Here is a 12,663-nt window from a genome sequence, read left to right on the forward strand (position 1 = left end):
CTTCAGCTGCCTGGGCCCCAAGCTCTGGAATTCCCTCCCTAAACCTCTCCGCCTCTCTCTCCTTCTTTAAGACGCTCCTTAAAACCTGCCTCTTTGACCAAGCTTTCGGTCACCTGTCCTAATATCTCCTTATGTGGCTCGGTGTCAAATTTTGTCTGATGATCGATCCTGTGAAGCACCTTGGGACGTTTTACTAGGTTAAAGGCGCTATATAAATTTGTTGTTGCTGTTGCCTCCGTCCTGTCCCATACTAACCCGCCCACAGTCCAGCCCCTCCAACAACCTTTTCCAACCCCCACTCCCTGTCCCGAAGCGTCCCATCCCCCTCCCCCCAGGCCCCCTGTCTCGGAGCTTTACTCCTCCTCCCTGTCCCTGCCCCTTACCCAGCAGGTCCCCGGAGAAGTTGACGGGGAGGACGATGGCGACAGACAGGACACAGACTACCGTGAGCAGCACCAGGATGTGTCGCTGGAACGAGAGGTAGATGATGGCGTCGATTCCACACTTGTATTGAATCTCATCGTCCCTTAAATCAAACACACACACACTGAGTGAGTACAAAGTGGACACAGCTCCGCCCCTCCCCAAACCCCTCCCCGAAACCCCAACCATGTACCCTCCCCAAGCCCCTCCCCAACCCCCGGCCCCTCCCCAAACCCCACCCCCAACCCCAGCCCCTCCCCAAACCCCTCCCCCAACTGCCAGCCCCTCCCCAACCCCCACCACCTGCCCAAACCCCACCCCCAGCCCCTCCCCAAACCACTCCCCCAACCCCCAGCCCCTTCCCAAACCACTTCCCCAACCCCCAAACCCCGGCCCCTCCCCAAACCCCTCCCCCAACCTATGGACCCTCCCCAAACCCCACCCCCAAACCCCAGCCCCTCCCCAAACCCCTCCCCCAACTGCCAGCCCCTCCCCAACCCCCACCCCAACCACTCCCCAAACCACTCCCCCAACCGCCAGCCCCTCCCCAAACTCCAACCCCAACCCCCAGCCCCTCCCCAAACCACTCCCCCAACCGCCAGCCCCTCCCCAAACCCCAACCCCAACCCCCAGCCCCTCCACAAACCCCAACCCCAACCCCCAGCCCCTCCCCAACCCACTCCCCCAACCCCCAGCCCCTCCCCAAACCCCAACCCCAACCCCCAGCCCCTCCCCAACCCACTCCCCCAACCCCCAGCCCCTCCCCAAACCCCAACCCCTCCCCAAACCACTCCCCCAACCCCCAGCCCCTCCCCAAACCCCAACCCCCAGCCCCTCCCCAAACCCCTCCCCCAACCCCTCCCCAAACCACTCCCCCACCTCCAACCCCTCCCCAAACCACTCCCCCAACCCCCGGCCCCTCCCCAAACCACTCCCCCAAATCCCGGCCCCTCCCTGGCACCTCCCCCAACTCCAGCCCCCTCCGCCCCCCAGCATGGAGACCCCCAGGGGTTAGGGCTGGGTCCACGTCTACCTCTACCCCCTCTAGACACATTTATAACATACAACAGCAACAACTTGTATTTTTATAGCGCCTTTAACATAGTAAAACATCCCAAGGCGCTTCACGGGAGCGTAAATCAACAAAATTTGACCCCAAGCCGCATAAGGAGCTATTAGGACAGATGACCAAATGCTTGGACAAAGCAGTAGGTTTTAAGGAGCATCTTGAAAAGAAAGAAAGACTTGCATTTATATAGCGTCTTTGACGACCACCAGATGTCCTAAAGTGCTTCGCAGCCAATGAAATACTTTTGAAGTGTGGTCACTGTTGTAATGTAGGAAATGCGGAAGCCAATTTGTGCACAGCAAGCTCCCACAAACAGCAATGTGATAATGACCAGATAATAGCCCAGAAATTCGGGTCTCCACGGGTGAGTACGCACAGGGTACTCACCCGTAGGCCCGATGGAATTGCCGGTTTCCTGCATGCACTGCGCATGCGTGGGAAACCAGCACTTCCGTTCCTCTGAAAGCAGGGGTTCAGAGGTCGAACGCGTGCGCGGGGGAGTCTGCGCGTGCGCGGGGGAGTCTGTGCGTGTGCTTTGAACTTACTTTTTTTTTTACAGGTTTTTCCGTGAGGGTAAGTCTTTAGAATTTAGAAATTTAAAAAGCAGGCGTAAGGCCTGCTTTTCACAAGGTAAGTGGTCAATTAATTAAAATTATAACATTTTTTCCACAGGTTTATTATTTTTAAAGCAAGGTAAGTTTATTTTTAGCCCCGTTAGAATATAAAAAAATGCTTTTCAAAAATTTAAATTATTGTTTAAAATAGTTACAGTATTTAATGTAATTTATAGTTTATTAAAAAATGTGACTTTAAAAAAAAAATTATTTGAAGGTTTACTGCTATTTTGCAGCCGCAGTATTTATAAGTCTTGACAGCTCTTTCTGTCAAGACTTATGAATGGAGCATTCCCTGCTCCGATTGACTGCCCATGGCCCACGTGATCCCAGGGGACGCACCGAACTAACTGCGCCCCTGGGATATGCAAGCACTGCGCGCCGGCAGCTGGGCCAGGCCCCGGATCGGAATTCCACGGGGCCCTGCAGCTCAACTGCCGGCGCGCTAGGTAAGTGCAGGTCGGGGGCTTACACCCGCGGGAAGCCCCCGACCCAAATTTCTGGGCCAATCTGTTTTAGTGATGTTGGTTGAGGGATAAATATTGGCCAGGACACCGGGGAGAACTCCCCTACTCTTCTTCGAAATAGTGCCATGGGATCTTATACATATACCTGAGAGCAGACGGGGTCTCAGTTTAACCTCTTATCCAAAAGGCAGCACCTCTGACAATGCAGCACTCCCTCAGTACTACACTGGAGTGTCAGCCTAGATTTTTGTATTCAAGTCTCTGGAGTAGGGCTTGAACCTACAACCTTTTCACTCAGAGGCAAGGGTGCTACCCACTGAGCCACAGCTGACAGAAGGAGAGAGAGGTGGAGAGGTTTAGGGAGGAAATTGCAGAGCTGAGGGCCCAGGCAGCTGAAGGCACGGCCACCGATGGTGAAGCAAAGACCGAATGGATGAACTACAGAAGTTGTTCATCCCAGTTTGGCACAAAAATAAAACAAAAAAGGTGACTCAACCGTGGGTAACAAGGGAAATTAGGGATAGCATAAGGTCCAAGGAGAGGACATACAAATTGGCCAGAAAAAGCAATAATCCTGAGGATTGGGAGCAGTTTAGGATTCAACAAAGGAGGACAAAGGGATTAATTAAGAAGGGGAAAATAGAATATGAGAGTAAGCTTGCAGGGAACATAAAAACTGACTGTAAAAGCTTTTATAGATAGCTGAAGAGAAAATGATTGGTGAAGTCAAGCGTAGGTCCCTTGCAGTCAGAATCGGGGGAATTTATAATGGGGAACAAAGAAATGGCAGACCAACTAAATACATATTTTGGTTCTGTCTTCACAAAGGAGGACACAAATAACCTCCCAGAAATACCGCGGAACATAGGGTCTGATGAAAGGGTGGAACTGAAATAAATCAGTATTTGTAGGGAAATGGGCCTAGAAATTCAGTTGCTTGCGCCAGCCGGTAGCGCCTTAGGAGGAGGAGATGTTGGGCGCTAGGCGGCTAGCGGCCGGGCGCAGTGCGATCTGCGCCTCTCCCCAACTTCACTAGAGATTTAGCGTCGGCGCAAAGTCTTTGCGCGCGCTCAGCTGCGCGCGCAGATCCTGACATCATTTCATCGTGCAACGCCCTTTGTGCGCCCCAAACCGGAACTTCAGTGGCGCCGCCCTTCTTTGCGCCTGGCGCCCCCAGCGACTGGTAGAGGGGAATGGTTCCCAGTCGCTGCGGGGTGCGGGGGGCGCTATTTAAAGGGGACTCCTCCTGCATTATAAGTGACAGCCATTTTGTGCCAATCCTTCTGTGTGAGAGACAAAGGCAGAGAGCTTTCTGGATTGACTCAGCGCTCGCACAGGTACTTCTGGCTTCAGGCCAGAGCTTTGCACTTGGATTTCACTTTCAGTGCCATAGCCTTGAGTCGCCACATATATTGTAATGGGGGCTACAATGGGTGGAAACGTTGGCTTTCTGCATTGCATTCAAAGGGATCAGAGACGCCGTGAGAGAGTGCCAGTCATGGCCAGATGGAGAAGGGCCAACAGGTGTCGGCACAGGAGGCCTTACCCACCCAGGGTATACCGCCAGCAGTTCTCATATCTGAACATGTCTGAGGAGCAGTGTGTTCGGAGGCTGCGATTCAGAAGGGAGGTGGTCACTGAGATCTGCCACCTGCTTCGCAGAGATCTGCAGCCACAGCTGAGCAGGACGTTTCTGTCGGTGGCAGTGAAGGTGACGGTGGCTCTCAACTTCTATGCCACCGGCTCCTTCCAATCCGCTACTGGGGACATTGCCAACATCTCCCAGTTCGCGGTACATTGCTGCATCCGACAGGTGAACAATGCCCTTTTCAGAAGGAGACGTCAGTACATCTCCTTCCCCATGACCCTGGACAAGCAGCAAGAGCGTACAATGGGATTTGGAAGAATAGTGGGCTTCCCCATGGTCCAGGGCGTAGAACTAATGAACCAGCATTGGTCAGGCCTTGCTTCAGGGCTGCAGTGCGCAGGGCATGGCAGCCAGACAAGTCCACCCTCCCCCTTTAAGAGCTGACCGGCGCCAGAGTGTCTGCCGTCAATCAGCAACTCGCCGCACCTGCGCTGCACCCGCCCTCGGGGGTATCGCCCCAGACCGCCGGCTTAGCGCCTAATGATAGTCGTGCATCGCCTGTTTTAGCGCAGCAGCAACCTCTTGGGGCGATGCGACTGAATATCGGCGAAGGTGGCGCGAACTTGCGCCGGGCGCAAACTTTAGCGGCCGCCCGACTGTAGCGCCCCGAACGTGGCTATACTGAATTTCTAGGCCATGGTGTTAGGAAAATTCATGGGACTGAAGGCCGATAAATCCCCAGGGCCTGATAATCTACATCCCAGGGTACTTAAGGAAGTGGCCCTAGAAATAGTAGATGCATTGCTGGTCATCTTCCAGAACTCGATAGACTCTGGAACAGTACCCATGGATTGGAGGGTAGCTAATGTTACCCCACTATTCAGAAAAGGTGGCAGAGAAAAAGCGGGGAATTATAGACCGGTAAGCCTGACATCGGTAGTGGGGAAAATGCTAGAGTCCATTATAAAAGATGTAATAGCAGAGCACTTGGAAAGCAGTGACAGGATCGGACAAAGTCAACATGGATTTACAAAAGGTAAATCATGCTTGACTAATCTACTGGAATTTTTTGAGGATGTAACTGGTAAAATAGATAAGGGAGAACTTGTATTTGGACTTTCAGAAGGCTTTCGATAAGGTCCCGCATAAGAGATTAGCGTGCAAAATTAAGGCACATGGGATTGGGGGCAAGGTATTGACTTGGATAGAGAACTGGTTGGCGGACAGAAAGCAAAGAGTTGGAATAAACGGGTCGTTTTCCAAGTGGCAGGCAGTGGCGAGTAGGGTACCGCAAGGATCGGTCCTAGGACCCCAGCTGTTCACAATATATATTAATGATCTGGACGAGGGAATTGGATGTAATATCTCCAAATTTGCAGACGACACAAAGCTGGGTGGGAGGGTATGCTGCGAGGAGGATGTCATGAAACTCCAGTATGATTTGGACAGGTTAGGTGATTGGGCAGAAACATGGCAAATGCACTATAATGTGGATAAATGTGAGGTTATCCACTTTGGTGGCAAAAACAGGAAGGCAGATTATTATTTGAATGGCAATAGATTGGGAGAAGGGGAAGTGCAAAGAGACCTGGGTGTTCTTGTGCACCAGTCGCTGAAGGTAAGCATGCAGGTGCAGCAGGCGGTTAAGAAGGCAAATCGTATGTTGGCCTTCGTAGCAAGAGGGTTCGAGTACAGGAACAAGGATGTCTTGCTACAGTTGTACAGGGCCTTGGTGAGACCGCACCTTGAATATTGTGTGCAGTTTTGGTCGCCTTATCTGAGGAAGGACGTTCTTGCCGTGGAAGGAGTGCAGCGAAGATTCACCAGGCTGATACCTGGGATGGCAGGAATGACGTATGAGGAGAGATTGTGTCGATTGGGCTTATACTCACTGGAGTTTAGAAGATTGAGAGGGGATCTCATCGAAACCTATAAAATTCTGTCAGGCCTGGACAGACTAGATGCTGGAAGGATGTTCCCGATGGTCGGGGAGTCCAGAACCAGGGGTCATAGTCTAAGGATAAGGGGTAGGACATTTAGGACTGAAATGAGGAGGAATTTCTTCACCCAGAGAGTGGTGAACCTGTGGAATTCTCTGCCACAGAGGGCGGTGGAGGCCAGTTCATTAAATATATTCAAGAAGGAGTTGGATATATTTCTTAAGGCTAAAGGGATCAAGGGATATGGGGAGAAGGCAGGGACAGGGTACTGAATTTCAATGATCAGCCATGATCTCATTGAATGGCGGAGCAGGCTCGAAGGGCCGAATGGCCTACTCCTGCTCCTATCTTCGATGTTTCTATGTAAAATTGGAGATGTGCAAGAGGCCAGAATTAGAGGAGCACAGATATCTAGCCGGTGGGGGGGTTGGGGGGCTGGAGGAGATTACAGAGATAGGACTTGGTGCGAGTTAGGACACGGGCAGCCGAGTTTTGGGTGAGCTCAAGTTTATGTTAGTGCTATTAAATCTGAAACTTCAAAGACATAACTGCTCCTCATTTTCCAGTTTATTTCCCTCACTCGGAGCACTGCAATACAGGCAATTTTATTTATTTTTGTTTGTCAGAGCCAGTGGACCTGGGCGGAACCGGAGCGGCAGCGGGAGCAGAATAAAGAGGTGGAGAGAGGAGGCCTGAGAGCAGAGTCAGCAGAGGAGGAGCAGCGAGGCTCCAATTCAATAACAAAAAATCAAACTGTGACGTCACAGGTAAGCAGGTAGGTGATTGGTGGTGAGTATTTCTTTTCTCTTAGGACTGAGGGCTGCGGTACAGTAAAGGCCTATAGCATATCACTAAATTTATAACTAACTAAACTTATTTTAATAAATTTAATAAATTAAACAAGGTTATTACTGTAAGTGACTGCAACTCGAGGAACTTCGGCTCAGAATTGTTGAGCTGGAGTCCGAGCTGCAGACATTGCGATACATCAGGGAGGGGGAGAGTTACCTGGACACTTTGTTCCTGGAAGCAGTCACACCCCTTAGGTTAAATACTTCAGATTTGGCCCGTGGTCAGGGACAGGAGGGTGTGACTGCGAGTGAGGGAGGTATGGGGATCCAGGAGGTAGCATTGGAGGAGGCTCAGCCCTTGCCCTTGTCCAACAGTTACGAGGTTCTTGCAACCTGTGTGGACGAGAGCAGGGACTGCAGGGAAGATGAGCAAACTGACCACGGCACTGTGGTACAGGGAGATATTCAAGTGGGGGTTGTAAAAAGGAATGTCATAGTGTTAGGAGACAGTATAGTTAGGGGAATAGATACTGTTCTCTACAGCCAAGAGCATGAGTCCCGAAGGCTGTGTTGCCTGCTCAGTGCCAGGGTGAAGGACATCTCCTTTGGGCTGGAAAGGAACTTGGAGTGGGAGGGGAAGGATCCAGTTGTTGGGGTCCACTTAGGTACCAACGACAAAGGTAGGACTAAGAGAGGTTCTGCTGAGGGAGTATGAGCAGCTAGGGTCTAAATTAAAAAGCAGAACCACAAAGGTAATAATCTCTGGATTAATACCTGAGCCATGAGCAAATTGGCCTAGGGTCAATAAGATCAGAGAGCTGAATACGTGGCTCAAGGATTGGTGTGGGAGAAATGGGTTTTGATTCATGGGGCACTTGCACCAGTACTGGGGAAAGAGAAAGCTGTTCCATTGGGACAGGCTTCACTTGAACCAGGCTGGGACCAGTGTCCTGGCGAATCGAATAACTAGGGCTGTAAACTAAATAGTGGGTGGGGAGGGTTCAAGCGAGGGGAAACTTAGGAAGTTAAAGAGCAAGAACAGGGCAATAGTGCAGGGTAGCGATATGGGGAATGAAAACCAGAGTGTGACAGGAAAGGACAGAGCGTAGAAACATAAGAGTGCACCAGCAAATAAGGCCAGAGTAGGGAAAAATGATAAAAAGACAAAATTAAAGGCTATTTATCTGAATGCACGCAGCATTCGTAACAAGATAGATGAATTGATGGCACAAATATTGGCAGCTCAATATTCTGAGGTGAAGAAATTCCTCCTCACCTCTGTCTTAAATGGCTTACCCCTTATCTTTAGACTGTGACCCCTGGTTCTGGACTCCCCCGCCATCGGGAACATCCTTCCTGCATCTAGTCTGTCTAGTCCTGTAGAATGTTATGGGGGAGAAATTGGGTTGAGCCGCAAAAGGGGCGCCAAGCTCGTCTGGGCGCAGGACTTAGCGCAGCGATCGGAGCATTAGCGATCGCCAGAAATTCAGCTTCAGCGCCCCAAGAGGGACACGGGGCGAGCCTCGAGGCGCTCCGCGTCCCTCTTAGGGCACTGAAACTGAATACCGCAGCGCAACGTGCCACAGCGCCACACGCTGCGGCACGGCGCGCTGCGGTACTGCAGGCCTTCCTCCCATTCTTAAGGGGGAGGGGCCTGCAACAGCGCGATCTCTGATCGCGAGTGCCGGCAAAAGAGCCCGGCGCCGAGGAGAAGTGCCAGGCTCTCGGGAAACAGCCGGCACTGCCTGGGGGGGAGCTCAGGAGGCCGGGAACGGAGGTGCTGGCAGGCAGCCGCCGGAAGAAACGGCCGCCCCACACCTCCACCTTAATTAGCACCGCTGCCGCCACAGCAAGGCCCCGTGAACCGGGCGCGAGTAGCGAACGGCGCTACAAAGGCGGTCGCAACCTAATTTTGCGATCGGGGCGCTGCGCACACCGATGACGTCATCGGTGGCGGTGCAGCGCAACAGGCTAACGCCATTAGCGCCCCGCTAAATATCGCGGGAGGCGCGGCCAGTGGCGCTACAGCCACTGACTGCCCTCTTTAGGCGCTAACTGGTGGCGCAGCGCACCGAATTTCTCCCCCTATAAGTTTCAATGAGATCCCCTCTCATTCTTCTAAACTCCAGCGAGTATAAGCCCAATCGACTCAATCTCTCTTCATACGTCATTCCTGCCATCCCAGGTATCAGTCTGGTGAATCTTCGCTGCCCTCCCTCCATGGCAAGAACATCCTTTCACATAAAGGCGACCAAAACTGCACACAATACTCAAGGTGTGGTCTCACCAAGGCCCTGTACAACTGCAGCAAGACATCCTTGCTCCTGTACTCGAATCCTCTCGCTATGAAGGCCAACATACCATTTGCCTTCTTAACCGTCTGCTGCACTGCATGCTTACTTTCAGCCACTGGCGCACAAGGACACCCAGGTCTCGTTGCACTTCCCCTTCTCCCAATCTATTGCCATTCAGATAATAATCTGCCTTCCTGTTTTTGCCACCAAAGTGGATAACCTCGCATTTATCCACATTATACTGCATCTGCCCAATCACCCAACCTATCCAAATCATACTGGAGTTTCTCAGCATCCTCCTCACTGCACACACGCCCACCCAGCTTTGTGTCATCTGCAAACTTGGAGATATTACATCTAGTTCCCTCGTCTAGATCATTAATATATATTGTGAATAGCTGGGGTCCTAGCACCGATCCCTGCGGTACCCCACTAGTCACTGCCTTCCACTCGGAAAAAGACCCGTTTATTCCAACTCTTTGCTTCCTGTCTGCCAACCAGTTCTCTATCCAAGTCAGTACCTTACCCCCAATCCCATGTGCTTTAACTTTGCATGCTAATCTCTTATGCAGGACCTTATCGAAAGCTTTCTGAAAATCCAAATACACCACATCCACTGGTTTTCCCTTATCTATTCTACCAGTTACATCCTCAAAAAATTCCAGTAGATTAGTCAAGCAAGATTTACCTTTTGTAAATCCATGTTGACTTTGTCCGATCCTGTCACTGTTTTCCAAGTGCTCTGCTATTACATCTTTTATAATGGACTCTAGCATCTTCCCCACTACCGATGTCAGGCTTACTGGTCTATAGTTCCCCGTTTTCTCTCTACCACCTTTTTTAAATAGTGGGATTACATTCGCTACCCTCCAATCCATGCATTTCAGGCAGTGAGTTCCAGACCCCCACCACCCTCTGGGTGAAAAAACGTCTCCTCAACTCCCCTCTAATCCTTCTACCAACTACTTTAATTCGATGCCCCCAGTTAGTGACCATTCTGCTAATGGAAATAGGTCCTTCTTATCCACCCTATCAAGGCTCTCATAATTTTATACACCTCAATTAGGTCTCCCCTCAGCCTCCTCTGTTCCAAAGAAAACAGACCCAGCCTAGCCAATCTTTCCTCATAGCTAAAATTCCCCAGTCCCGGCAACATCCTCGTAAATCTCCTCTGAACCCTCTCTAGTGCAATCACATCTTTCCTGTAATGTGGCCTAAATAGTGTTTTATTCAAGCATAACCCCCCTGCTCTTATATTCTGTGCCTCGGCTAATAAAGGGAAGTATCCTGTATGCCTTCTTAACCATCTTATCTACCTGTCCTGCTACCTTCAGGGATCTGTGGACATGCACTCCATGGTCCCTCTGTTCTTCTACATTTCGCAGTGTCCTACCATTTATAGTGTATTCCCTTGCCTTGTTTGCTCTCCCCAAATATATTACCTCACACTTCTCCGGATTGAATTCCATTTGCCATTGTTCTGTCCACCTGACCAGTCCACTGATATCTTCCTGTAGTTTACAGCTTTCTTCTTCACTATGAACCACACGGCCAATTTTTGTATCATCTGCAAACTTCTTAATCATACTTCCTACATTGATGTCTAAATCATTGATATAGATAGAGTCACAGAGTTATACAGCACAGAAAGAGGCCCTTCAGCCCATCGTGTCCACGCCGGCCATCAAGCCCTGGTTATTCTAATCCCACTTTCCAGCACTTGGTCCATAGCCTTGTATGCTATGGCGTTTCAAGTGCTCATCTAAATGCTTCTTGAATGTTGTGAGGGTTCCTGCCTCTATCACCCTTTCAGGCAGTGAGTTCCAGATTCCAACCACCCTCTGGGTGAAAATTTTTTCCTCAAATCCCCTCTAAACCTCCTGCCCCTTACCTTGAAACTATGCCCCCTGGTTATTGACCCCTCTACTAAAGGGAAAAGTTCCTTTCTATCTACCCTATAATTTTGTACACCTCAATCAGGTCCCCCCTCAGCCATCTCTGCTCTAAGGAAAACAACCCCAGCCTGTCCAGTCTCTCTTCATAGCTGAAGCGCTCCAGCCCAGGTAACAGCCTGGTGAATCTCCTCTGCACCCTCTCCAATACAATCACATCCTTCCTATAGTGTGGCAACCAGAACTGCACACAGTATTCCAGCTGTGGCCTAACTAGCGTTTTGTACAGCTCCATCATAACCTCCCTGCTCTTATATTCTATGTCTCGGCTAATGAAGGCAAGTATCCCATATACCTTTTTAACCACCTTATCTACCTGTCCTGATGCTTTCAGGGATCTATGTACAGGCACACCAAGGTCTCTCTGATCCTCTGTCCTTCCTAGGATCCTACCATTCATTGTGTATTCCCTTGTCTTGTTCGTCCTCCCAAAATGCATCACCTCACACTTTTCAGGGTTGAATTCCATTTGCCACTTTTCTGCCCATCTGACCAACCCGTCTATATCGTCCTGTATCCTGAGGCTTCCCTCCTCGCTATTTAAGACTCCACCAATTTTCGTGTCACCTGCGAACTTACTGATCATGCCTCCTACATTCATATCTAAATCATTAATGTACACTACAAACAGCAAGGGACCCAGCACCGATCCCTATGATACACCACTGGACACAGGCTTCCAGTCACAAAAACAACCTTCGACCATCATCCTCTGCCTCCTGCCACTAAGCCAATTTTGGATCCAATGTGCCAAATATACCACAAAAAGCAAGGGACCCAGTACTGAGAAGGATCAACCATATACGGCCTTTGAGGCTGGTGGAAAGCTGTATCAGTTTTGCCGAATACCATTTGGTGTTACTAATGGTGTTGCTTGTTTTCAACGGGCAATGGATGCTTTTATAAGTGATAACTCCCTCTCTGACACCTTTTCATACTTAGATGACATCACAGTGTGTGGCAAATCAAGGGTGGAGCATGATTCTAATTTAAAAAGATTCCTTCAAGCTGTGGGAAAAGTTGGTTTAACTTTTAACAAAGAGAAATGTATCTTTTCGACTACTGAGGTAAATCTATTGGGGTATATTATTTCGGGAAATAAGATTAAACCAGATTCAGAACGTCTGCGACCATTGATCGATTTACCTTGTCCTACTAATTCTAAGGCTTTGCAACGAGTTGTTGGACTGTTTTCTTATTATTCTAATTGGATTGCAAATTTTTCACGGAAGATCCGGCCTCTTATTCGGGTTACGACATATCCTCTATCATGGGAGGCCAGGACATGTTTTGAGAATTTTAAAAAGGATATTTTAGGAGCAGTTGTGCATTCCATTGATGAGCAGGTTCCCTTTGTGATTGAGACGGATGCTTCGGATTTTGCAATTGGGGCTACTTTGAACCAAAATGGAAGACCTGTGGCCTTTTTCTCACGTACTTTGAATAATAGTGAAAAAAGACATTCCTCAATAGAAAAAGAGGCATACGCAATAGTAGAAGCATTGCGTAAATGGAGACATTATTT

At 49.9% G+C, this 12,663-nt stretch overlaps 1 protein-coding gene across 1 annotated transcript in view; it reads right to left on the reverse strand.

The window, feature by feature from the left end:
* Window positions 1–12,663, reverse strand: part of tmem63c (transmembrane protein 63C) — a 346,423-nt gene that overhangs the window by 218,250 nt on the left and 115,510 nt on the right. The window contains exon 6 of the mRNA XM_086004159.1: window positions 384–526. Coding sequence (XP_085860285.1) covers window positions 384–526 — 143 coding nt within the window. The remainder of the gene's footprint in view (window positions 1–383; window positions 527–12,663) is intronic.

The sequence above is a fragment of the Somniosus microcephalus genome, chromosome 12 (assembly GCF_052327205.1).
Source record: "Somniosus microcephalus isolate GS21.2 chromosome 12, FLI_Smic_1.0, whole genome shotgun sequence".
NCBI lineage: Eukaryota > Metazoa > Chordata > Chondrichthyes > Squaliformes > Somniosidae > Somniosus > Somniosus microcephalus.